The sequence below is a fragment of the Crotalus tigris genome, unplaced genomic scaffold (assembly GCF_016545835.1).
Source record: "Crotalus tigris isolate CLP2741 ecotype Arizona unplaced genomic scaffold, ASM1654583v1 scf7180000024513.1755786, whole genome shotgun sequence".
In the NCBI taxonomy this organism is placed as follows: domain Eukaryota; kingdom Metazoa; phylum Chordata; class Lepidosauria; order Squamata; family Viperidae; genus Crotalus; species Crotalus tigris.
The window spans coordinates 144,422-170,934 of NW_024100685.1; the positions used below are offsets into that span (position 1 = coordinate 144,422).

Here is a 26,513-nt window from a genome sequence, read left to right on the forward strand (position 1 = left end):
GTCCAGCCCTCTTAAAGTCCCCACGCTCAAGAAACACTGCCCTAGGGCATCTGCAACCGTGGCCACTTTAAGACTGATGGATTCTGGGAGTTGAAGTCCACAAGTTGCCAAGGTGGAAGATCCGTGCCCTAAGGAATTAGCTCCTCCGAAGGGAGAGATAGACCGCAAGTGCTGGGCCTTCCAGCTTCCCTAGAAAGAGGGCCGTTGATGCAGGCGGCGCGCGATCCTTGGGTAGCTTACTCCGTCTCCAAGACGACAACCTGCGTCGAGTAGTTGGTGAGTTTCATGAGTTGGAACGGTTTTCTTGGGCTTTTTTCGTGGGTGGGATTTGGCTTCCTGCAGCTCCCTGCCCGCTGGCGGCCCGTAGACGCCACGACGATGGGACGTGTCGTGACAGTCATCTCAACGGTGAAGATGACGTTCATGGGTTGATGGCCTCAAAGTGTTTGGCCAACCCACCCTGTCCTAATCCTGGTGTTCAGGTTGCCCGTCTAGGCGGGAGAGCTGGGGGTGGACGTCCAGCTGAGGTTGGGTACCTCAGTGGCATCTGCTTTAGAGTGGGTCCACCTCAGCAGGGCGGTGGGCATGGCGTCGCCAACCGGCTCTACCCCACGCCTGCTCTTACGTCCCCAATGTCCCCCCAACGTTTGGAGAAGTGAGGTCCGTGAGCTTTGGAGAAGGTTGGGAGATGTTCCTCAACCTTGAAGATAGACAGGTGGACTTCAACGCTCAGAATTCCTCAGTTGGCTTCTGGGAGTTGAAGTCCACACATCTTCAGGTTGCAAGGTTGATAAAACATCTCCCGGCCTTCTCCAAAACTCATGGACCTCCCTCCCGCTAGGACTTCCGCCTCTTCTTGTTGGCAAACTTCCAAGCAAGGACCTCCCAGGTGGGCAGACCCCCCACCACCACCACCAGAAGGGCCATCCCAGCAGCTGCTTCTGAGTTTTTCTCAGCTTATAATAGGGTGGGGGCAGCCCTGGGCAACTGGACCCTCTTCCCAACCGAGAGGCCTCCAGCCCAGGGGGTCTTCCAACTTGGCCCTTTGATGACTTGTGGACTTCAACTCCCAGAATTCCTCAGCCAGTTGAAGTCCACAAGTCATCAAAAGGCCAAGTTGGAAGACCCCGGCTCTAGTCCATTCCTGGAGAAACGACAGCTTCGAATTCTGCCTTCACGAGACGTGAGGCGCCCCCAGACCTTTGGAGCCATAACAGTTCCTATTCAAACATTAAGGATCTCTTTCTGTCTCCCCTTGCCCGCCACCCTCTCCCCAGTATAAGCCCCCTCTTTGTGAAAAAGCTCGTGGGGTACGCAGCAGGGATGTGGTGGTCTTCGTGGAAGAAACCAATGGATTTTATGTGCCTATGTATAAAACACCCTCATGCACACACCCCTATAAGAAAACCTGGGTTTGGGGTTCCTTTGTTGTCGTTTTTTTAAGCAAACATTCTCTGAAAAAAAAAAAGATAATAAATTTCAGTTGAAAAAAAAAAAAAAAAACTACCTCTGTTCTTCTGATCTCTGGTGGGCAGACCGGTGAGGAGGGGAGAAGAAAAGAGAGAAAGAAAGAAAGAAAGAAAGAAAGAAAGAAAGAAAGAAAGAAAGAAAGAAAGAAAGAAAGAAAGAAAAAAGAAAGAAAAGAAAGAAAGAAAAGTGGTTTTGACTTTTGACGTGAAGACTCATCCTTGTTCTTTCCTTCCTTCACAAGGAATTTTTCTCCACTGTTTGCTTCCCTGGTTCAGTCTGAAGACTGTTCAGTTTCTGGTTGCGTACACACACACACACACACTTCCTGCCACTTTTTTTCTGAGGACCACTGAGCTTATGTGTTTGTAGTTGGAGGGCAAACCTAAAGCCCTTGGGCCAGCTTCTCCTTTGGGTGGAGGGCTCCTCTGGGGCCCCCGGTGTTCTCTGAACTGGCTGGTTTCCTTGCAGACGTTACATCACCCAACTGGGTAACATCATCAGTGCTAGAATGGAGGAGGAGGAAGGGAAGGAGGAGGAGGAGGACTGTGTGGTCCTTGATGCTCTCTGAGCTGGGTGGTTTTCTTGCAGACGTTTCATGGCCCAACTAGGTGACATCAGTGTTAGAAGGGAGGAGGGGTTGCGGAGTGGAGGAAGAGGAGGGGAAGGAGGAAGACTGTGGGGTCCTTGGTGCTTTCTGAGCTGGGTGGCAGACATTCCATTACCCAACTAGGTAACTTCATCAGTCGGAGGAGGAGGAAAAGAACTATGGGGTCCTTGGTGCTTTCTGAACTGGGTGATCTTCTTGCAGACATTTCATTACCCAACTAGGTAACATCATCAGTGCTAGAAGGGAGTGGGGTTTGTGGAGAGGAGGAGGAGGAGGACTGTGAGGGCCTTGGTGCTTTCTGAGTTCAGTGCTAGAAGGGAGTGGGGGGGGAGGGGGAGGAGGAAGATGACAACAACGACTTTGGGATCCTTCGCGCTCACTGAGCTGGCTGGTTTCCTTGCAGACGTTACATCACCCAACTGGGTAACATCATCAGTGCTAGAAGGGAGAGGGGTTTGCAGGGAGGAGGAGGAGGAAGAGGAGGACTGTGGGGTCCTTGGTGCTATCTAAGCTTGCTGATTTTCTTGCAAACATTTCATGACCAAATTAGGTAAGATTATCAGTGCTAGAAGGGAGGGCATTGGAGGAGGAGGAGGAGGAGGAGGAGGAGGAGGAGGAGGAGAAGAAGAAGAAGAAGAAGAAGAAGAAGAAGAAGAAGAAGAAGAAGAAGAAGAAGAGGAGGAGGAGGAGGAGGAGGAGGAGGAGGAGGAGGAGGAAGAAGAAGAAGAAGGGGAGGAGGAGGAGGAGAAAAGATGAAGGAAGAGAAGAAGAGAAAAGGAAGAAGGAAGAGAAGAAGAGAAGGAGGAGGAGGGGAAAAGAAGAAGGAAGAAAGGAGAGAAGAAGAAGAAGAGAAAAGAAGGAAGAAGAAGAGGAGGAGGAGAAAAGAAGAAGAAGAACAACAACTATGGGGTCCTTGGTGCTCTCTGAACTGGCTGGTTTCCTTGCAGACGTTTCATGGCCCAACTGGGTAACGTCATCAGTGCTAGAAGGGAGTGGGGTTTGTGGAGAGGAAGAAGGGATCACATGATCCCGGGATGCTGCGACCATCATAAGTATAAACCAGTTGCCAAGCATCCGAGTTTTGATCAAGGGATGCTGCACTGGTGGTTAAGGGTGAAAACCGGTCCCAAGTCCCTTTTTTCACTGCCCTCGTCACTTGGGACGGTCGCTAAATGAATAGTTGCAAATCAAGGAGTAGCTGTCGTTAAGTTGTGGAGCTGGCTTTTCCCTACAAAGCTTTGCCTTGTTGTTCATTATGGGTATATATATATATATTTTTGACGTCCATCTGGCTAAGAGATCTCCTCAAGCAGTGGAAGGTAGAATGCATCATTACATCGGAACGTCCGTTTTTATAGACATATTTAGTGCTCCAAAAACCCATAATTGGTCTCCCTGGGAAGCCCAAGACCGCTGGTTCCAGGTGACAGCTTGGAGAAACCCTTGCGAGATGTTCTCAGATGTTCTCCAGTGCTTCAGAGCAGGGGTCTTCCAACTTGGTCCTTTGATGACTTGTGGACTTCAACTCCCAGAATTCCTCAGCCAGGCACGCGTGCCTGGCTGAGGAATTCTGGGAGTTGAAGCCCACAAGTCATCAAAGGGCCAAGTTGGAAGACCCCTGATATGGACTTTAAGAGAGTGACTTCAACTCCCAGAGTTCCTCAGCCAGCGTGCCTGGCTGAGGAATTCTGGGAGTTGAAGTCCACAAGTCATCAAAGGGCCAAGTTGGAAGACCCCGATATAGACTTTAAGAGGAGTGGACTTCAGCTCCCAGAATTCCTTAGCTAATCTAGGTTAGCTAGGTTCCAAGACCACCATCTGCTGCTCTTCCCCACTTTGGACCCCATTAATCCCAACGCTTACTGACCCCCTTGTCCGTTGGCTATCATAAGTTCCAGCTTGCTATTTTTGGACAGGTTCATGACTCCCACTCCCCCCCCCCAAAAAAACTGGCCAATGGTTGGGCTGAATCCATAAAAGTGGAGTCCACCACTCCATCAAGTGGCTCACTTCACCCAGAAGAACGGGTGCCTCACCTCGGCTCTTCCGCCAGTCCAGAGTCGTCCTCCTTCTGGACCTCAGTTGGAGAGGAAGTCGATGGACGCCCGCACGGTCTTGGAGGTCCACACGTCCATGGCTGCCACCTTGATCTCCGTATCGCCAAACTGCATGCTGGCCCGTATCTCCCGCCGGCTTTTCTTGGGCGAGTTGGACTCGTCCAGTTCCTCCAATTCTAGACTGATGGTGCCACACTTCCTCACCCCCGGATCGGTGATGTAGACGGCCTCGTCCGTGGCGCAGCAGTAGATGTTGATGATGATCTTGCGTTGACCCACCCGGGCTGGGCAGTAGCTCCTCTGCACCACTTCGCCCAAGGCCACAGACTGGTCCACCGAGACGAACTTCTCAAAGACGTCGGTGCACCAGTTCTTCCCGTCCTTGACCATCAGCTTCTCCTTGGGGTGTTTCCCCTCCACAAACTTGTTCAGGACCCCCACGCCATAGGTCAAGGGTGAGCGTCTCACCCGGACGATGGTGGGGTCAAGGCCGAAGAGCACCGCCCCTTTCAGGATGGTCAGGCCCACGTCCTGAGGGATGATGACCCGGCAGGAGCTGCTGAAGGCGGACTGGACGGCGTGCTGCAAAATGGCCGACTCGGCGAACCCGCCCACCAGGAAGAGGAACTTGATGCCTTTCACTTCGGGCTTCTTCATGAGGTCGTCTGAAGGAAGGAAGGAAGGAGAAGTCGGGATGCGGAGGAGAAGAAAGGGAGAAAATCACCTTAGTCCAACCGAGGGGCAAAGCTGGACATTTGCCCGAGATGGGACGTGAAGAGAGAGATACAAAGAGTCTGTTTCTTCGTAATTTAGCTCAGGGGGCTCCAACCTCTAGGCCGTGGCCCACTACCGGGCCGTGGCCTCTTGGCCACCAGGCCACGGAACAAGCTGGCCAGTGTGCGCACATGTGTGGCAGCACTTCTACTCGCACTAGCGCTGCCGCCGTAGCGAAAACGGCACCGGCCGTCAAAAGCGGGGCTCTGCCATGTGGCAAAAACGGGCGGTGCTAGCGAGTGTTGCGCATGCTCATGGCCCCGTTTATGTGTGCGCGCGTGCATTTAAAATGCTTCCCCCTCCCTTTCCATCCGGTCCGCCAACAGAGAAAGGTTGGAGACCTCTGATTTAGCTCATGGGATGACTTCTGCCCTTGAGTATGAAGAACGGTTGCAGGAACTGGGTAGGTCTACTCTAGGATCGAGGGAGACATGGTAGCCATCTTCCAGTATTTGAGGGGCTGCAACAGAGAAGGGGGAGTCAACCTCCCAGGCCCAGCAGCGGAGGCCCGGAGGACTCACCAATATGCCGGATGATCTGGCTGACGGTGGGCTGGAAGAGATCGTTCATGGCCTCTGGAGACATGCGCAGCATCCCTTGAGAGGACCACTTCACCAAGTGCATGCTGGGAAGGCAAGGGGAGAGACAGAGGGCTGAGGAGGGTCTCTCGTTTTATTTCATGTTAGCATGCAACATCCTGGGCTGAGGGGAGCTGCAGAAGGGAAGAGGTGGTGATGGTCTTGAGCCCGTCAGTGGCCTAGCAGTCTGAGGGTCCAAGGTTACCTCCCCACACTCACTCAGTCATACACACAGACACAAACAAACACAAACACACACATGCAAACTAGTGAGTTTGTTTCTGTTTCTTTACGGCTCCGATTCTGTAGGTCTGTCTCTCTGTGTATCATATTTCTCTCTCTCTCTAATCAATCTATCTATCTATCTATCTATCTATCTATCTATCTATCTATCTATCTATCTATCTATCATCTCTCTATCTATCCTTCCATATCATCTGTCTGTCTATCTACGTATCATCTATCTATCATCTTCCCCTTTGCTCTATCCTTTCTTATCTATCATTTATCTATCTATCTATCTATCTATCTATCTATCTATCTATCTATCTATCTATCTATCTATCTATTTCTCATCTATTTCTTTCTGTCTGTCTGTCTATATCTATCTATGTTTCTATTTATCTATTTCTATTTATCTAATCTTTCTTTTCTATCTAATCTATCATATCTATCTGTATCTATCATCATCATCAATATTTATCTATCTAGCTAGCTAGCTATCATCTGTAGCTATCAATCACCTATCATCCCTCCCTCCCTCATCTATCTATCTATCTATCTATCTATCTATCTATCTATCCTTCCATATCATCTGTCTATCTATGTATCATCTATCTATCATCTCCCCCTTTCTCTATCCTTCTATCATCTATCTATCTATCTATCTATCTATCTATCTATCTATCTATCTATTTCTCATCTATTTCTTTCTGTCTGTCTGTCTATCTATATCTATCTATGTTTCTATTTATCTATTTCTATTTATCTAATCTTTCTTTTCTATCTAATCTATCATATCTATCTGTATCTATCATCATCATCAATATTTATCTATCTATCTAGCTATCTATCATCTGTAGCTATCAATCACCTATCATCCCTCCCTCCCTCATCTATCTATCTATCTATCTATCTATCTATCTATCTATCTATCTATCTATCCTTCCATATCATCTGTCTATCTATGTATCATCTATCTATCATCTCCCCCTTTCTCTATCCTTCTATCTATCTATCTATCTATCTCTCTATCATCTCCCCTGCCCCCTCCCTCTCTCTCCCTCCCTCCCTCCTGCCCCATGGCCCCCCAGTTCTCCCCCACCTGCTGCGCTTCAGGGCGGTCTCCACGTTCTGCCCTCGGTGCTTGCGGTAGAAGTCGATGAAGGAGAAGGGGAGGGAGATGTTGAGCGGGTTGGCCCGGTGGGGGGCGGCCGTCCGCTTCCGGGCCTCGAAAGCGATGGTCAGGTCGACCCAGGCCGCCGGGCGCTTGGCCTTGAAGGTAGCGATGAAGTCTTCCCCAAATATCTGGCAGAGCAGCTTCTCAAAGGCCAGGTCCACCCCGACAGCCCCGTAGGGACCTCCTGGCCGGAGAGGGGAGAGCAAAGAGACGGACGGTCAAGTCAAGAGCGAGGAGAGATCCGGGCGCTTTCTGCGCCCCAAAATAGGAGCCTGGAAGGTTCTCCTCTGGCGAATGAAAGGGGCTCTTCAGACCCGCTGCTTCCAGGTCCCTCTTGATTTGGGGCCACCATGGACAAAGTCAGCTCTGCTCTCTCCGGTTTGCCCAAGAAGATCTCCAGAAGTGGCCCTGCAGCTTGCTTGGTTCCCCCTCTAGGATCCATTTCATCTATTCTACAGAGAGTCCTCAGCTGACAAGGGAGCCCCACGTTTCCTTTCCTTCCCTTTCCTCTCCTTTCCTCTCCTTTCCTTTCCTCTCCTTTCATTTCCTTTCCTCTTCCCTCCTCTCCTTTCCTTTCCTTTCCTTTCATTTCCTCTCCTCTCCTCTCCTTTCCTTTCCTCTCCTTTCCTTTCATTTCCTTTCCTTTCCTCTCCTCTCCTCTCCTTTCCTTTCCTCTCCTTTCCTTTCATTTCCTTTCCTTTCCTTTCCTTTCCTCTCCTCTCCTTTCCTTTCATTTCCTTTCCTTTCCTCTCCTTTCCTTTCCTCTCCTCTCCTTTCATTTCCTTTCCTCTTCCCTCCTCTCCTTTCCTTTCGTTTCCTTTCCTCTCCTCTCCTCTCCTTTCCTTTCATTTCCTTTCCTCTTCCCTCCTCTCCTTTCCTTTCGTTTCCTTTCCTCTCCTCTCCTTTCCTTTCATTTCCTCTCCTTTCATTTCCTCTCCTTTCCTCTCCTTTCCTTTCATTTCCTCTCCTCTCCTTTCATTTCCTCTCCTTTCCTTTCGTTTCCTCTCCTCTCCTTTCCTCTCCTTTCCTTTCATTTCCTCTCCTCTCCTTTCATTTCCTCTCCTTTCCTTTCATTTCCTCTCCTCTCCTTTCCTCTCCTTTCCTTTCCTTTCCTCTCCTCTCCTTTCATTTCCTCTCCTTTCCTTTCGTTTCCTCTCCTCTCCTCTCCTTTCCTCTCCTTTCCTACTTTACTTTACTTCACTTCACTTCCCTTCTCTCCCTTTCTCCTTCTCTCTTCCTTTCCTTTCCCACTCCTCCCTCCCTCCTTCCTTCCTTCTCATCCCTTCCCTTTCCTTTCCTTTTCTCCTTCTCCTTCTTTCTCTCCTTTTCTTCCCTTCTGTTCCCTTCCCTTCTCTCCCTTTCTCATTCTCCTCCTTCTCCTTTTCCTTTCCTTTCCCACTCCTCCCTCCCTCCTTCCTTTCCTACTTTACTTTACTTTGCTTCGCTTTGCTTCACTTCGCTTTTTACTTTACTTCACTTCGCTTCCTCTCCTCGCACTTCACTTTTTACTTCACTTCACTTCCTCTCCTCTCCTCTCCATTCCATTGCTAAGTAAGACATTTGTTATTTGAACTTTGTGTCATTTTACAACCTTTCTTAATATCGTACAACAGTTCCAAGATGGCTCCCCACCCATTTGCACTACTCAGGTGACCCCGAAGACCCAGGTAAACCTCCAGGTGGCCTCAACGACTCTCTAAAGGAAGGCAAATGACCAGCTGTCTGCCAGGAGTATAAATCCTTCCATCCTCCACCATCCAGTCAGAGCGGAAGAAGCTTCTGGGATGAGAAGGGAAACGTCTTCAAAGAGAAACAAGAAAGTCCAGTTGCCTCCTGACAAAAAAAAGCACTTTTGGGACAACCCTGAGAGGACAGAGAAGCTCTGCAGACTTTTAGCTTTTTCTTTTCTTTTTAATGTATGTATTCATCATTTTTATTTATTTTTTTTTTCGGTGTTTATCTCAAGCATATTTAAACTCAGTTACAGATGACTGAGTTCAATACAGTGTGTCCATCGTCTGACAAATTTTTTTAAAAAAACTAAAATGAAGGATAAATAAAGTTGGCCCAAGGCTGCCATCTGCTGAAGGATCTACCGTGAAGAAAGGTCAAGGACATCTTCCGTGAAAATCAGCTAGGAGCTATCACGTCACTAGGTTTAAAAATAGCTAAATAATGATCGTTTCACTTGCTTTAAAAAAAACAGTTAAATAATGATGGCTTCGCTAGATTTAAAAATAGCTAAATAATGATCGCTTCGCTAGGTTTAAAATAGTCCTTTTTTCCAATATTTTTTTCAACCAGTCATTTCAATTGTAGCCACTAGATGGAGCTCTAGGATCAATACAGCTGCTGGTTTTCCCGGAAAGGAGAAATTTAAAATAAAAATATTTCCCACAGAAAGTGATAAGATAGCAGAAAACAGCCCTGGGCTGCTTCATCCTCACTCCCACTTTCTCCTCCTTTTGTGTTATCTTCACACCTTGCAAAATCACACTGACTGCATGCATTTTAATCGGCACTGCATTGCCCGTTTTTGCCCCTTCAAACTCTTAATTCCCCAATTTGGTGATCTCTATAGATACAGAAGACTCCAAGTCCCATCATCCCCAGCTAGCATCTCTGCATATCCCGGATGATGGGGTGGGGGGGGGGTCCAATCTATCTTCAAAGCCCCGGGTTCAGCCAAGCTGGTCAAAACATTGAAAGCTAATGCGATATTTGGAATAGCTGACACCACAACAATCTGGAGGTCCCAAAAGGTCCTTTTTCCAGGAGGCAACTGGACTTTCTTGTTAATAATGATGATGATGATGATGATGATGATGATGATGATGATGATAATGCTCTGGGACTTCAGAATTCAAACAGACAAGCACCTGCAACATAACACCCCAGACTTAACAATTGTCGATAAGAAAGACAAAAAAGTCTGGATAGTGGACGTGGCAGTGCCTGGAGACAGCAGAATAGACGAGAAAGAACTGGAGAAGATACAAAATACAAAGACCTACAAATAGAAATAGAAAGACTGTGGCAAAAGCAAGCAAAGGTAGTACCAATAGTAATAGGCTCCTTGGGTGCAATCCCAAAACAACTGGAGCACCACTTGAACACATTGGCATTGACAAATTCGCTATTAGTCAATTGCAAAAGGCGGCCTTACTAGGAACTGCTTCCATCCTGCGACGATACCTGTAATACCATCAAACATCCACATCTGCCTATCCCATGTCCTGGGTAAGGACTCGATAGGTAGACAAAATGCCAAATCCAGTCTGAACATCTGGCTGACTGTGCGATGATCGATAATAATAATAATAATAATAATAATAATAATAATAATAATAATAATAAAGTTGGAAGGGACCTTGGAGGTCATCTAGTCCAACCCCCTGCTCAGGCAGGAAACCCTATATCATTTTGGACAAATGGCTGTCCAGTCTCTTCTTAAAAACTTCCAGTGTTGGAGCATTCACTGCTTCTGGAGGCAGGTTGTTCCACTGGTTAATTGTTCTAACTGTCAGGAAGTTTCTCCTTAGTTCCAGGTTGCTTCTCTCCTTGATTAGTTTCCATCCGTTGCTTCTTGTCCTGCCTTCAGGCGCTTTGGAGAATAGCTTGACTGCCTCTTCTTTGGGGCAGCCCCTGAGATACTGGAACGCTGCTATCATGTCCCCCCTCGTCCTTCTCTCCGTTAAACTAGACACACCCAATAACTTTGAAGATATTTTGCTTCCTATCCCAGAAGCTTCTTCCACTCTGACTGGAGGGTGGGGAAGGGAAGGATTTATACTCCTTGCAGACAGCCGGTCATTTGCATACTGTAAGAGAGTCGTTGAGGCCCCTTGAGATTTACCTGTGTCCTTCGGGATCACCTGAGTGGTGCAAATGGGTGTGGAGCCTTCCTAGCTGCAGGACCTTTTCTGCTCTGGGTCACTTCACCGCTGAAGACAGGCAAAGGCTGTTGGGGATGGGTCTGGGCTGTCTGAATCTTAAACTGAAGCATCAATGGTTCCCGGAGTCTGCAATCTTTTCTGGAAATCCCTTCATGCTTCCGCAACATTGGAAGGGTGTCCATTCCTAAGTGCAGGGCTAAATGTCCATGGAGATTCTCCATCCTCGAGGTCCTGGTTGTCCCAAAGATGCTTTTTCAGGAGGCAACTGGACTGTCTTGTTTTCCTTTGAAGACCTTTCCCTTCTCATTCCAGAAGATTCTTCAGCTCTGACTGGATGGTGGAGAACGGAAGGATTTATACTCCTTGCAGACAGCTGGTCATTTGCAATTCTTTTAGAGAGTTGTTGAGGCCACCTGGAGGCTGACCTGTGTCCTCAGGGTCAGCTGAGTGGTGCAAATGGGTGTTTCTTCGGATGCAAAAAATATCCTACTCAGGGCAGAAAACTTCCTACAACCAAGAAGGCTCCGCACTCATTTGCACTACCTAGGTGACCGTGAGGACACAGACAAACCTCCAAGTGGCCTCAATGACCCTCTAAAAGAAGGCAAATGACCAGCAGTCTGCAAGGAGTATAAATCCTTCCGTTCCCCACCATACAGTCAGAGCTGAAGAAGCTTCTTGGGCGAGAAGTGAAACGTCTTCGAAGAAAAACAAGGAATCCAGTTGCCTCCTGAAAAAAAAGCACCTGCGGGACCTCCAGGAACTGGATGGCTGCCAAGTGCCATAAAGAATGTGGAGGGTATCACACAGAAAGACGGATGGATATGATTGGGAAAAGTTGCTCGTTCAACTAATTTTTCCCTTAGAAGGAGTAAGGAGTAAGCAACCTGGGCTCTTTTATGACTGGTGGACTTCAACTCCCAGAATTCCTGAGCCAGCCACGCTGAGGGGAAAGGGAGAGGTTTCCAAGTTGAGCCAGGCTGGCTCAGGAATTCTGGAGTTGAAGTCCACGAGTCATAAAAGAGCCCAGGTTGCCTACCCCGGCCTAGGGCCTAGGCCGCTTTATGACTGGTGGACTTGGCTCCCAGAATTCCTGAGCCAGCCATACTGAGGGGAAAGGGAGGTTTCCAAGCTGAGCCATGCTGGCTCAGGAATTCTGGGAGTTGAAGTCCACGAGTCATAAAGAGGCCTAGGCCAGGGGTAGGCAACCTTGGCTCTTTTATGACTGGTGGACTTCAACTCCCAGAATTCCTGAGCCAGCCCCGGTGAGGGGAAAGAGAAAGGTTTCCAAGCTGAGCCGAGCTGGCTCAGTAATTCTTGGAGTTGAAGTCCACCAGTCATGAGGAGGCCAAAGTTTCCCTCATGCTGGCTCAGGAATTCTGGGAATTGAAGTCCACGAGTCATGAGCGGCCTAGGCCTAGGCCAGGGTAGGCAACCTTGGCTCTTTTATGACTGGTGGACTTCAACTCCCAGAATTCTGAGCCCGCCATGCTGAGGGGAAAGGGAGAGTTTCCAAGCTCAGCCAGGCTGGCTGAGGAATTCTGGGAGTTGAAGTCCACCAGTCATAAAAGAGCCGAAGTTGCCTACCCCTGCCTTAGGGGAATATCCACCCCTCCCTGCCCCCCCCGGGATGCCCTCCCTCCCCACCAGCCTCACCTGACGCCTTGTAGAGCTCCTTCAGGGTGCCCTGCGGCTGCTCGATCTGATGGACCGTCAGATCCACCGTGCCCCCTCCGCAGTCGGCCACGATGTAGCGGTCCCCTGGCCAGCAAGGAAAAGGCAGCTGAGGCTTTGCTTGCTGAAGACACGGAGGCCCCCCTCAGACGTCTGGGGAAGAGGGGCAGGGAGGGGAAGAGGAAGTGGGGCCCATCGTGTGGGCATGACGTCCCGGGGGGCTTCTTTCAGACACAACGGGCAGCAGACCCCCAAGTAAGGTCAGAGACCCCTTCCACGTTTAACCCAGGGCAAGATTGGTCAGGAGCGGTGTCTGATGTGAGGGGTCTTTGGTTCCCTCTGAGCTGGGTGGTGTGCTTGCAGACGTTACCTTACCCAGCTAGGTAACGTCATCAGGGCTAGAAGGGAGTTGGATGTGCAGGGAGAAGAGGGAGGGGAGGACTGTGGGGTCTTTGGTGGTCTCCGAACTGGGTGGTTTTCTTGCCGACGTCTCAGGACCCAACTAGGCAACCTCGTCAGTGCTAGAAGGGAGTGAGGTTGGGGAGGAGGACTGTGGGGTCCTTGGTGCCCTCTGAGCTGAGTGGTTTCCTTGCAGACATTTCATGACCCAACTAGGGAACACCGTCAGTGTGGTGAGGGAGAGTGGTGAGGGAGGAGGAGGAGGAGAAGGAGAGGAAGAAGGAGGAAGAGAAGGAGAGGAAGAAGGAAGAGGAGAAGGAGAGGAAGGAGGAAGAGAAGGAGGAGGAGAGGAAGAAGAGGAGGATAGGAAGAAGGAGGAAGAGGAGAAGGAAGAAGGAGGAAGAGGAGGAGGACGGGGAAGAGGAGGAGGAGGAGGAGGAGAGGAAGAAGAAGAGGAGAGGAAGAAGTAGGAAGAGGAGGAGGAGAGGAAGAAGGAGGAGGAGGAGGGGAAGGAGGAAGAGGAGGAGAGGAAGAGGAGAAGGAGAGGAAGAAGGAGGTAGAGGAGGAGAGGAAGAAGGAGGAAGAGGAGAAGGAGAGGAAGAAGGAGGTAGAGGAGGAGAGGAAGAAGGAGGAAGAGGAGAAGGAGAGGAAGAAGGAGGAAGAGGAGAAGGAGAGGAAGAAGGAGGTAGAGGAGGAGAGGAAGAAGGAGGAAGAGGAGAAGGAGAGGAAGAAGGAGGTAGAGGAGGAGGAGGAAGAAGGAGGAAGAGGAGGAGGAGGAGGAGGAGGAGGAGGAAAATGCCTCCTCCAGTCTGGAGCACTCTGGATATGGCAGACCGAGTCTAATCATCTCCAGCATTGGGCTGAAGGGGTTGTATATGCAGGGAGTCCTTGTTTTACGGCTGTTCTTTTAGCGACCGGAGTTGCAACGGCGCTGGCAAAAATGACTTACGACCGTTTCCCCCGCTTACGACCGTTGCCCCACCCTCCGTGGTCACATGATCGAAACCCAGAGGCTCGGCAACTGGCATGTAGTTAGGACGGTTGCAGGCTCCCGGGGTCACGTGATCCCCTTCTGCCACCTTCCAATCGAGGGAAGCCGGATTCAAACAACGGCCGTGTGTCAAACTTTAACGTCGCAACGATTCGCGAGAGAGGCCGTGGGAAAAGGGGCAAGACTCACTTAGTGACGGTCTCGCTTAGTGGCAGAAAAATTGGACCCCCCAGTGGTTGGCCGTAAGTCAAGGAGGACCTGCACGGGGTGGGGAGAGGAGGGGAGTCCAGAAAGCAAATTGGGTAGGGGTCATATTGAGCCCCTCCCCCCAATCCCCTCTTCCCTTCCTCTTCCTGCCCCTTCTTGGGGGGACAGCTTGTCTGCCAGCGATCCACTCTCTGGCTTTCGAGTCCCCGGGCCAGTGGGACGGTTTGGGACTCCCGTGCCCAGCCTCCCCAGCCAGCCTTCCCCGGAGACCCCCCCCTACCTGTCTGCATTTCCGACCACAGTTCGCCCACCCCAGACTCGATCAGGAAAGTCCGGCTGTGCCTGGACCGTCGGAGCTGCTCCCGGGCTGCAGGAGGAGAGAGAGGGCAGAGGGTGAGATGGGGGTCCCTGCCTCGGGGGGGGGGGGGGCGAAGGGCCAGGAGGAAGGAGCTGCCCCGAGCGATTCGGAGGGGGGGGGGTCCTCCTTGCTTCCCTGCATCGGACACACAGGGGAGGCGTTCCGATGACGGGAGGAGCTTAGCTGGTTTGGGTGGTGAAAGGCTGGAAGGAAACGACCCAGCTCATAGAGGAGCAAGGATTTCCCCCCTCCCCCTCCTCTCCACAAACCCCCTCCTCTCCTAGCCCTGATGGTGTTCCCTAGTTTGGTCATGAAACGTCTGCAAGGAAACCACCCAGCTCAGAGAGCACCAAGGACCCCACAGTCTGTCCTTCCTTCCTTCCTTCCTTCCTTCCTTCCTTCCTTCCTTCCTTCCTTCCTTCCTTCCTTCCTTCCTTCCTTCCTTCCTTCCTTCATTTCTTCCTCCTCCCTCCTAGCACTGATGATGTTCCCTAGTTGGGTCATGAAACGTCTGCAAAAAAAACCACCAAGCTCAGAGAGCACCTAGGGCCCCACAGTCCTCCTCCTCCTCCCCCTCCCTCTCCTCCTCCTCCTCCTCCTCCTCCTCCTCCCTTCTAGCACTGACGATGTTACCTAGTTGGGTTATGAAATGTCTGCAAGGAAACCACCCAGCTCAGAGAGCACCAAAGACCCCACAGTCTTGTCCTTCCTCCCTCCCTCCCTCCCTCCCTCCCTCCCTCCCTCCCTCTTCCTCCTCCCTTCTAGCATTGATGGTGATCCCTAGTTGGGTAATGAAACGTCTGCAAGAAAACCTCTAAGCTCAGAGAGCACCAAGGACCCCACAGTCATCGTCATCGTCCTCCTCTTCCTCCTCCTCCTCCTCCTCCCTTCTAGCACTGACAATATCCCCTCGTTGGGTCATGAAACGTCTGCAAGGAGACCACCCAGCTCAGAGGGCATCGGGGACCCGCTCACTTCCCCCCTGAGCTGCTGAGGTCCTCCTTCCCCTCTCTTGCCCCTCGTCCTGCCCCCCTGCCTGGGCCCTTCGGCTTGGCCGTGCCCCCCCCCCCCGACCGTCTCCCACCTACCCTGCCTGAAGCTGGAGTCGATGGGCCGGTCGGAGGGTCGCCCGTTCGCCTGGGGTCTGTAGCTGAGGTCGATCAGTTGGTTGAGGCGAAGCTTCCGGCAGTAGATGGAGGCGGCCTCGGGCTCCAGAGCAATCAGCAGCTGCTCCGGGTTCTCCAAAGACACCAGCCCTGCCTGATGGGAAGCAAAGAGGGGAGGGGTCCTTTCGTTAGCCAGAAGGGACCCCCACCCTGCAGAGCACACATCCGGGGGGGGGCACCAGGTTGGAGAAAGCTCAAGGGGACCCCCCAACTTCTGCTGGGGAGAAACGCTGGCCCCCACCCCTTAAAGCAGCAGAGGGATTCCCCCGGGGAAAAAAAAAGAGGGCCAGGGGATTCTGGGAGTTGAAGTCCACGTGTCCTAAAGCTCCTAAGGTTGAAAATTGGAATTATCTTTAGGGCAGTGTTTCTCAACCTTGACCATTTTAAGGCATGTGGACTTCAACTCCCAGAATTCCACAGCCAGCATTGCTGGCTGTGGAATTCTGGGAGTTGAAGTCCACATGCCTTAAAATGGTCAAGGTTGAGAAACACTGCTTTAGGGGATCTTCTCCCCTTCCTCTCTCTTCCCTGGCACCTTCCCCCCAAAAAATGCGTTATCCCCACAACATTTTAACTTCAGGGCTGCCCAAATGAATCGTGGGAGCCGAAATGGACCCAGCAGAGATGCGTGATAGAATCCCGCCCGACCCCTCGGGGGCTCCTTCCCATCCAGAGAGCTACGGTAAAAGAAAGCGGTTGGGGGCTTTTGACAACAAGGTGAGGCTCCTTTGTAGGGTTTCTTTTCCCCCCTTACGGGGGTCTCCTTATGGGGGTTCTCCCTGCCCCTTTCTGGGAAGGGAGGGGAACAAAAGGTAGGTTTCCACCCGGGGTGGGACTTTGCCACTTTGCAGATGGCGAGATGGGTGGCATGAAAGAAAGAAAAGAAGAAAAAAAGAAAGAAAAAGAAAGAAGAAAGAAAGAAAAAGAAAGAAAGAAAAGAAAGAAAGAAAGAAAGAAAGAAGAAGAAAGGAAAGAAAGAAGAAAGAAAGAGAGAGAGAGAGAAAGAAAGAAAGAAAGAAAGAAAGAAAGAAAGAAAGAGAAAGAAAGAAAGAAAAAGAAAGAAAGAAAGAAAAGAAAGAAAGAGAAAGAAAGAAAGAAAGAAGGAAAGAAAAGAAAGAAAGAAAAGAAAGAAAGAAAGAAAGAAAGAAAGGAAAGAGAAGAAAGAAAAGAAAGAAAAGAGAGAGAGAGAGAAAGAAAGAAAAGAGAGAGAAAGAAAGAAAGAAAGAGAAAGAGAGAGAGAAAGAAAGAAAGAGAGAGAGAAAGAAAGAAAGAAAAGAAAGAAAGAAAGAAAAGAAAGAAAGAAAGAAAGAAAAGAGAGAGAGAAAGAGAGGGAAACCCGGCCCTCACCAAATAGGCCGCTTCCCTCATGAACTGCTTGGCCGGCTGCTTCCAAATGGCGGGCACCGTGATCACCCACCGGATGGCATCGGCCACCGGCAAGGCCGGGCACTGGTCCTTCAGCTCCTGCAAGAGAGGAGGGTCAAAGGGCCTGGAGGAAATCTATCCCAACAGGGATGCTGGCTGGGGATTCTGGGAGCTCAAGTCCACCAAGCGGCCATCTTTGGAGACCCCCCGATTAACAATAAAGAGACAACTTCGATCTCCTCACAGAGTCCTTCTGGAAGGTTCTCTCTCTTCCTCTCCCTCCTTCTCTCCCTCCCTCCCTCCCTCTTTCCTTCCTTCATTCTTCCCTTCCCTCCCTCCCTTCCTTCCTCCTTCCCTCCTTCCTTCCCTTCTTCTTTCCTTCCTTCTTTCCTTCCTTCCTTTCTTCCTCCCTCCCTCCCTCCCTCCCTCCCTTCCTTCCTCCTTCCCTCCTCCCTCCCTCCTTTTCTCCCTTCCTTTCCTCCCTCCCTCCTTCCTTCCTTCCTTCCTCCCTCCCTCCCTTCCTTCTTTCCTTCCCTCCTCCTTCCCTCCCTTTTTTCTCCCTTTCCTCTTACCTCCTTCCTTCCTTCCTTCCTTCCTTCCTCCCTTTTCCTTCCTTCCTTCCCTCCTTCCTTTCCTCCCTTCCTCCCTCCCTTCCTTTCATCCTTCTTTCCCCCCTTCCTTCTTTCCTTCCTTCCTTCCTTCCTCCTCCTTCCTCCTCCTCCTTCCCTTCCTTCCTCCCTCCCTCTTCCTTCCTTGTCCCTCCCTCCTTCCTCCTTCCCTTCCTTCTCCCTCCTTCCTGTCCCTCCTCCATCCCTCCCTCCCTCCTTCCTTCCTTCCTTCCCTTCCCTCAGGTGACGTCTTCCCCCCCCCCAACCCCTGGAGAAGCAGGGAGGTCTCCCCCCTCCCTCGCTCACCTGCACGGCCTGCTGCCTGAAGAAGCGGAGGGCGTGGGCAAAGACCTCCAAGGCTGGCACCTTCTTCCCGTTCACGGCCCCCAGTTCGGTCTTCATGCTCAAATCCTGACATAAAAGAGGACCACCAAAAAGACTTTCAGGCCGGGCAGAAAACCGGTCAGACAGGTGACCTTGACGGAGACATGTAGGAACCCTTCAGAGGCAGCCCTCCACTTACCACCACGGCATTGCTAGAGAGAGAGAGAGAGAGAGAGAGAGAGAGAGAGAGAGAGAGAGAGCGCTGTTGTTTTGCCCCATTTTACTCACTCGGGAACTGTGGATCTTCATTTTGAACTTCTCAAAGTAGAGCCAGTCGCGGGCTTCCTCCGGGTCCAGATCGTGGTAACAGTCCCGGGCCGTGTAGCCAAAGCTGTGGAAGGCGCCTTCCGGCGTCAAGAGAAGGCTGGTGGGGGTCTTCTGGTGGGCCACTCCGGGGTCTCCTCCTTCCCATTTCCTGCCAGGAAAAAAAATCCAAAGTGGGATTTTTGTGGCCTGCAAGTCAGGGGGGGGGGGCTCGACTTGGAAGTTTGTCTGGTACCCGCCCCCCAAAAAATTTTGTCCGAAGGAATTTCATATTGAGAAAGCGGGCCCCTAGCTGTGTCTCTCCAATCTTGGCCCCTTTAAGAAGAGCTGTGGACTTCAACTCCCAGAATTCCCCAGCCAGCCGTGCAGAGTTCGATAAGGGTCATTTTGCTCATTTGTGGCGATGCAAGGATTCCAGGCTGAGCCCTCTTTTAACTCCACCCTCTGACTCGGCCGGTCCTTCTCCTACGATCACTCTGTGGAAGATTCGGCAAAATGTATTATTGTTTCATGATGGAGAGAAAATGAAATAGGATTCAAACACGATCGTTTTTTAAAATTAATTTATCGCCTCTTCCCACGGGAGGGAAAAGAGAAGAATTTAACAGCTGATTTCCTTTGATGACTTTTTCTATTTTTTTATTTATGCAGTGAATTTTTATAAAGCGACAGCTCAGAACACCCAGGCCTTGGTTGTTTTTTTTTTAAAAGAGATTCCCGTGTTGCTTTCGAGGCCATCTTATTTGTTCATTCAAAATGCCCAAATCCTCTGGTTTTTGCTAAAAGGGAGGCTATTATGAAATGATATAGAACTTAATATTGAAGTATAGTAAGAATATGTGTTTTTTGTTTGTTTTTTCTTTTTTGTGTTTTTCTTTTTTGGAACAAGATGGAATTAATAATTGGAGAATTATTGAAAAAGAATAGAAATATAGCTGAGAAATGTAAGAACTTAGTTTTGGAGCTAATGTGTTTAAATAAGAGAAATTTGGGGTCCCTGAATAGTAAAATAAATAGGTTAGTTTAAATTTAAATATTTGAAAAATTAATAAAGTTTAAAACAGGATCTTTGGGATAGATAAGGAGCTTTTGCAAATTTTTATTGATTAATGAAATTCATATTCAGTGATATATTTAATGGAAATTTGTTAGAAATGTATTAATGAGATTACAATAATTTAAACAGATAGAGAGCGTTAGTTTTGATTTAAGCATTTAATTTATATATAGCGATATATTAATGAGTGAATTGGTTATAGGATTGTATTAATTTGATTATTATATTGATATTGAGTGGTTGAAAGTTCCTATTGATTAAGGAAACTTATATTTAGATATATTAATGAATGAATTTATTTGAATCTATTTGATTATAATATTCTACATAGATAGAGAGGGAAATTTTAGGAAACATTGTGTGAATTGTATATTTATAATGTTATTGTTTCTTTTGTAATTGACCACCATATCTCCACGCTGGCTCTTAAGCTTCTGTTGGTGTAAAATGGAAAACCAATAAAAATTGTTTATAAAAAAATTTTTTTTAAATGCCCAAATCCTGCTCTTCCTCCCTCATCCAATGGAAACAGAGCTTCCAGGGACTAAACTCCAGAAGCAGTAAATGCTCCAACACTGGAAGTTTTAAAGAAGAGACTGGATAACCATTTGTCCGAAATGGTGTAGGGTTTCCTGCCTGAGCAGGGGGTTGGACTAGATGACCTCCAAGGTCCCTTCCAACTTTACTACTATTACTATTACTCCAAAATCATCAGTTAGGCAGGGAGATGGGTGCAATCTCTTGCAAATGCCTGGAGGGTGAGAGTTCCCTTCCTTCCCACAGGACTTCTGCCTAAAAGAGAGGATCGTGAAAAAACAAATATTCTCTGTTCATTCATGCGGGGAATATCCAGAGACCGTATGCCAGCGATTGTGGCGGAGATCTGAAGAATAAAGGTCTCTCTGTGTTTAGGTGTGTATGTGAGAAATAGAGAGAAAGAAAGAAAGAAAGAAACAGAGAAAGAAAGAAAAAGAAGAAGAAAGTGAAAGAGAAAGAAACAGAGAAAGAAAGAGAGGGAGAAAGAGGCAAAGAGAGAGAAAGAAAAAGAGAGAGAAACAAAGAGAAAAAGAGGCAGAAAGGGAATGAGAAAGAAAGAGAAAGAGCAAAAGAGACAAAGAAAGAGAGAAAGGAGAAAGAAAGAAGGAAAGAGGGAAAGAGGGAAAAAGAAAAGAGAAAAAGAGGAGAGAAAGAGAGCAAAAGAGAGACAAGAAAGAGAGAAAGGAGAAAAGAGAAAGAAAAAGAGAGAAAGAAAAACGAGAAAGGGAAAGAGAGAAAGAGGGAAAGAGACAGAAAGAAACAGAAAGAGGGAAAGAGAGAAAGAGAAAGAAAGATTCAGAGAGCAAAAGAGAGGCAGAAAGAGAAAGAAAGAAAGAAAGAGCAAAAGAGAGACAAAGAAAGAGAGAAAGGAGAGAAAGAGAAAAAAGAAAGAGGGAGAGAAAGAAAGAGGGAGAGAAAGAAAAAGAGAAAGAAAGACAAACAGAGAGAAAGAGAGGCAGAAAGGGGAGAGAGGGAGAGAGATGGAGAGAAAAAGAGAGAAAGAGAAAAAAGAGAGAAAGAGGGAAAGAAAGAAAAAGGAAGAAAGAAAGAAAGAAAGACAAGCAGAGAGAGAGAGAAAGGGGAGAGGGAGAGAGAGGGAGAGAAAAAGAGAGAAAGAAAAAAGATAGAGAAAGGGAGAGAGAGAAAGAAAGAGGGAAAGAAAGAAAAAGGTAGAGAAACAAAGTGTGTGTGTGTGAGAGAGAGAGAGAGAGCGAAGAGAAAAAGGGAGGAAGAGAGACCCTGCCTTCAACCCCAGAGGGTACCTCATCATGTGCAGGGTCTCTGGATCGCTCACGAAGCTGAAGGCGTAGCCGCTGGATGTGGTCCCGAAGTCAATGGCCACCACCACGCCGAAGGGAGCCGCCTCTCGCCTCCGGATCTCACTCCTCTGCAACACACAGGCCAGGATGCAGAGGACCCCCGGGGGCCGCCTCCGGCCCCCGGCCCCAGGGGCCCCAGTCTTGGTCCTAGAGCAGGGCGTCTAACCGGGGCCACTTTTCAGACGGGTGGACTTCAGTTCCCAGAATCCCCCAGCCAGCACAGCTCCGGGCTTCAGCGCCACTTGGCAAACCCACCCAGCACCCGTCTTACCCCCTACTTGGCGGGGGGGGGGGCTTCAACCAGATTTGAGGGAGGGGACAAGGCTTCTGCTTACCGGCGACTGAGATGGGGTGAGGGGCGCAATGCTGCAGCTGTCGCTGTGGAGCCCGGGAGAACTGGGCGGAGACGGGGTACGGGACCGCTCCCCATTTGTCCCTGGCGAAGAAGAAGGGAAGGGAAGAGGGGGCCTTCGAAACAGTCTTTCTCATGGGAGAGAAGGATGGAAAGATTTGTACTCCTTGCAGACAGCTGGTCATTTGCCTTCTTTTAGAAAGTGGTTGAGGCCACTTGGAGGGTTATCTTTGTCTTCGGGGTCACCTGAGTGGGGCAAACGGGTGTGGAGCCTTCTTGGCATCCTTTCAACCCTTCCAAGAAGGCTTCACACCCATTTGCACCACCCAGGTGACCCGAGGACACAGGTAAACCTCCAAGTGGCCTCAACGACTCTCTAAAAAGAAGCAAATGACCAGCTGTCTGCAAGGAGTATAAATCCTTCCATTCCCCACCATCCAGTCAGAGCTGAAGAAGCATCTGGGATGGGAAGCGAAACGTCTTCAAAGAAAAACAAGAAAAGTCCAGTTGTCTCCTGGAAAAAGTACCTTTTTGATCTGGGTGATGGAGAATCTCCATAGGCAACAGAGTTGGAAGGGACCTTGGAGGTCTTCTAGTCCAACCCTAGTCGCCCAGTTGAGGAGACATCTCATTAGACAACCGGGACTGGATTCTTCTCTACCACCACCCCCCCCCCCACTTTGGGGAAGGAGACCCCTCTATCTTTTTCTTTCCAAGATTCAAGCAGTCCTCAATTTACCACCATCCCTTTTAGTGACCGTTCAAAGTTACGACAGCATTGCAAAAAAAGCCACTTGGGCGCCTTTTTCCACGCCGGACACTCGTCGCAGGGCGAAAAACTCGAAACTGAAACATTTGGCGAACGACTCGTCTTTATGACGGTTGCATGATCCTCCTTTTGTGACCTTCCCCGCTGGAAGGTTCTCCCCCCTGCCGCCCCCCACCCGTAGACTAGCACAGCTCCCCCCGGATCGGATTAAAAGCGTCCAGCCAATTTTGTCCAAAGAACCACACTTGAAAACCCGCAGGGACATCGTCAGAATGGGCCTCAACCCAAACAAGAGGCAGACAGATTTAATGCTGGAAAGCGTGAAACGCCAGAAGGCTGGTCTTGCCCACGCAGGCAGGGTGGGATGGCCGGTGGAGGCACTCCATATGGTTCCCATTAAGGAGTCCGGCTAATTGCTTCCTCTCCCCCCCCCCCCAGGCTCAATCTCCACCTCGGAGCAGCAGGGACAGTTCCTGGCTGACAGGCCCCAGCTGCGGTTCAGGATGGACAGAGAGGCCCATTCCCATGTTATGGCCGACCTGGTGACGCCCGGTGATCCTGGGAGGAGAACCAGGACTCAGATGGGGAGTCTCCCCCCCCCCAGGGGGACTTTGCTGGGGTCACCATGCATATATAAGGAGCGGTTGCTGGAATTGGGTATGTCTAGTTTAATGAAGAGAAGGACGAGGGGGGACAGGATAGCAGTCTTCCAGTATCTCAGGGGCTGCCCCAAAGAAGAGGCAGTCAAGCTATTCTCCAAGGCGCCTGAAGGCAGGACAAGAAGCAATGGGTGGAAACTCATCAAAGAGAGAAGCAACCTGGAACTAAGGAGAAACTTCCTGACAGGGAGGACAATTAACCAATGGAACCACCTGCCTCCAGAAGCGGTGAATGCGCCAACACTGGAAGTTTTTAAGAAGAGACTGGACAGCCATTTGTCCGAAATGATATAGGGTTTCCTGTCTGAGCAGGGGGTTGGACTAGATGACCTCCAAGGTGCCTTCCAATTATTATTATTATTATCGATCATCGCACAGTCAGCCAGATGTTCAGACTGGATTTGGCATTTTGTCTACCTATCGAGTCCTTACCCAGGACCTGGGATAGGCAGATGTTTGATGGTATTATAGATATCGTCGCAGGATGGAAGCAGTTCCTAATAAGGCTGCTTTTTGCAATTGACTAATAGCGAATTTGTCCTCTTCTTGTTGGACTTGATCTGTAGTAACAGATCATTATTTCTTTGTTTTCCATCACTGTGTATCTGCGACGGGTAAACACCTTTTCTTCCAGTAGTTCTGCAGCTGCTGGCCCTGGTTGCTCAGCCAACAGTCCTGAGTCCTGTAACCCATTTTTCACCAGATATCCAGGAACTCCAATATCTAGTGCGGACCTTGTTAACCCGGGCGACGTCCGAGCCGGTATGGCATTCTGCAATTTACGTCTCACCATATTTTTTATGGGAGAGACACTCTTTGTCTGACTCCTCTGATGAGACCTGTCCAGTATGGTTGAACCTCTGGCATAGCTCTCATCTTCCTCAGAGTACACAAGCCCCACAACCACGTCAAGGTAGTGCCTCACTGGGGGATTATTATTATTATTATTATTATTATTATTATTATTATTGATCATCGCACAGTCAGCCAGATGTTCAGACTGGATTTGGCATTTTGTCTACCTATCGAGTCCTTACCCAGGACCTGGGATAGGCAGATGTGGATGTTTGATGGTATTACAGATATCGTCGCAGGATGGAAGCAGTTCCTAGTAAGGCCGCCTTTTGCAATTGACTAATAGCGCATTTGTCAATGCCAATGGTGTTCAAGTGGTGCTCCAGTTGTTTTGGGATTGCACCCAAGGAGCCTATGACTATTGGTACTACCCTTGCTTGCCTTTGCCACAGTCTTTCTATTTCTATTTGTAGGTCTTTGTATTTTGTTATCTTCTCCATTCTTCTCGTCTCTTCTGCTGTCTCCAGGCACTGCCACGTCCACTATCCAGACTTTTTGTCTTTCTTATCGACAATTGTTAAGTCTGGGGTGTTATGTTGCAGGTGCTTGTCTGTTCGAATTCTGAAGTCCCAGAGCAGTTTAATTTTATCATTTTCTATGACTTTCTCTATTTTATGATCCCACCAGTTTTTGCTTACAGGCAAATGATATTTTTTGCAGATCTTCCAATGCACCATTGTTGCTACTTTGTCATGCCGCTGCTTGTAGTCAGTCTGTGCAATCTTCTTGCAACAGCTTACCAAGTGGTCCACTGTTTCTTCAGCTTCTTTGCATAGGCGGCACTTACTGTCTGTTGCTGTCTTCTCAATTTTGACTTTGTATGCATTTGTCCTTAAGGCTTGGTCTTGTGCAGCCAGAATTAATCCCTCGGTCTCTTTCTTCATTTTCCTGCTCTTAGCCATTGCCAGGTCTTGTTATTATCTGCTTTCCCAGCTATTTTTTTCATGTATTGGCCGTGTAGTTCTTTGTCTTCCCATGCCTCTATTCTGTTCTTCATTTGGTCTTTCTTGTAGGCCAGTTTGGTCTCTCCAGTAGTTAGTAAGCCTTCCTGATATACTAATTTCAGTGCATCTTCATCATTGTTCCTCAGATATTCTTCCAAAGCCATTTTTTCTTCTTCAACCATCTGATGTACTTGTAGCATTCATTATTGTTATTATTATTATTATTTAGACACAATTCCGATTGATTGGGGCAGAGCCAAGATCTGGGGAGCAAATGATCCTCTACATATTGGGGGGGGGGGTCGTCCATCTTGGCTACAACAAGGTGGCTGGCCTGAGCAGCATCCCAACTCCCTTCCTGGGAAGCCCCTGACCCTGAGTCCAGCATTCTCCAAGAGACCCTCACAGTGCCCCCCCCATCCAGGATCAAACTGGGGACGTTGCATTTTTTTTCCTTACCAATTTGCAGCGTATGCATTGTGGGAACCGCAAGGGTTGTGGACATCTTCGCATCACACTCGTGCCTGAAAAACAGGGAGAACATATCAATCAGAATACAGCTGGAAGGGGCCTTGGAGGTCTTCTAGTCCAACCCCCTGCTCAAGCAGGAGACCTTATATCAAGGGTCTCCAACCTTGGCCACTTTAAGGCCTATGGACTTCAACTCCCAGAATTCCTGAGCCATCATGGGGATCTGTGGCCTCTTTATGACGTAGACTTCAACTCCCAGAATTCCTGAGCCAGCCATGCTGAGGGGAAAGGGAGAGGTTTCCAAGCTGAGCCGTGCTGGCTGAAAAATTCTGGGAGTCGAAGTCCACCAGTCATAAAGCGGCCTAGGCCTAGGCCAGGGGTAGGCAACCTTGGCTCTTTTATGATTGGCGGACTTCAACTCCCAGAATTCCTGAGCCAGCATGGCTCAGCTTGGAAACCTCTCCCTTTCCCCTCAGCATGGCTGGCTCAGGAATTCTGGGAGTTGAAGTCCACAAGTCATAAAAGAGCCAAGGTTGCCCACCTCTGGCCTAGGCCTAGGCCGCTTTATGACTCATGGACTTCAACTCCCAGAATTCCTGAGCCAGCATGGCTCAGCTTGGAAACCTCTCCCTTTCCCCTCAGCATGGCTGGCTCAGGAGTTCTGGGAGTTGAAGGCCACGAGTCATAAAAGAGCCAAGATTGCCTACCCCTGGCCTAGGCCTAGGCCGCTTTATGACTGGTGGACTTGAACTCCCAGAATTCCTCAGCCAGCATGGCTCAGCTTAGAAACCTCTCCCTTCCCCTCAGCATGGCTGGCTCAGGAATTCTGGGAGTTGAAGTCCACGAGTCATAAAAGAGGCAAGGTTGCCTACCTCTGGCCTAGGCCTAGGCCGCTTTCTGAGTCGTGGACCTCAACTCCCAGAATTCCTGAGCCAGCCACGCTGAGGGGAAAGGGAGAGGTTTCCAAGCTGAGCCCTGCTGGCTCAGGAATTCTGGGAGTTGAAGTCCACCAGTCATAAAAGAGCCAAAGTTGCCCACCCCTGGCCTAGAATAACAAAGAGAAATATCCTAAATGGATTGACACCGAAGACACGACTGCACACGTGAAACAAAACAAAATATTTAAGTGTGCAACTTGTCTCTATTTGTGCTGCAGGGTGACCAGCGTCACCTCCCCCATTTTAATCTCTGCCCTTCAGCAGTTGTCATTTTAATTCTTTTTTTCTCCTCTGCTTTGGTATGTGTTTTGAGCTGCTTCTCGTAGGGAGGCCCCAGAACAGCTATTTCCGACCACAAACACAATTCTGGAGATCACAATCGCACAAATGTTTTGACGGTACCTGTTGGTTACCT

General features: G+C 49.3%; 1 protein-coding gene across 5 annotated transcripts in view; it reads right to left on the bottom strand.

Moving 5' to 3' along the window:
- HSPA12B (heat shock protein family A (Hsp70) member 12B) overlaps positions 1-26,513 on the bottom strand; it is a 35,155-nt gene continuing 8,642 nt past the window's right edge. For 2 of the 5 annotated variants that reach the window (XM_039333897.1, XM_039333899.1), the window contains exons 2-13: positions 25,149-25,213; positions 21,446-21,546; positions 21,054-21,178; positions 18,162-18,348; positions 17,856-17,960; positions 16,924-17,040; positions 15,499-15,670; positions 14,333-14,419; positions 12,438-12,542; positions 6,811-7,069; positions 5,430-5,533; positions 3,757-4,799 (exon numbers count right to left, since the gene is read on the bottom strand). In XM_039333897.1, the coding sequence (XP_039189831.1) occupies positions 4,156-4,799; positions 5,430-5,533; positions 6,811-7,069; positions 12,438-12,542; positions 14,333-14,419; positions 15,499-15,670; positions 16,924-17,040; positions 17,856-17,960; positions 18,162-18,348; positions 21,054-21,178; positions 21,446-21,546; positions 25,149-25,194 (2,052 nt within the window). In that variant the 5' untranslated portion in view covers positions 25,195-25,213 and the 3' untranslated portion in view covers positions 3,757-4,155. Of the gene's footprint in view, positions 1,455-3,756; positions 4,800-5,429; positions 5,534-6,810; positions 7,070-12,437; positions 12,543-14,332; positions 14,420-15,498; positions 15,671-16,923; positions 17,041-17,855; positions 17,961-18,161; positions 18,349-21,053; positions 21,179-21,445; positions 21,547-25,148; positions 25,214-26,513 lie in introns of those variants that run through there. The other 3 variants (XM_039333898.1, XM_039333900.1, XM_039333902.1) reach the window with 3 other exon arrangements.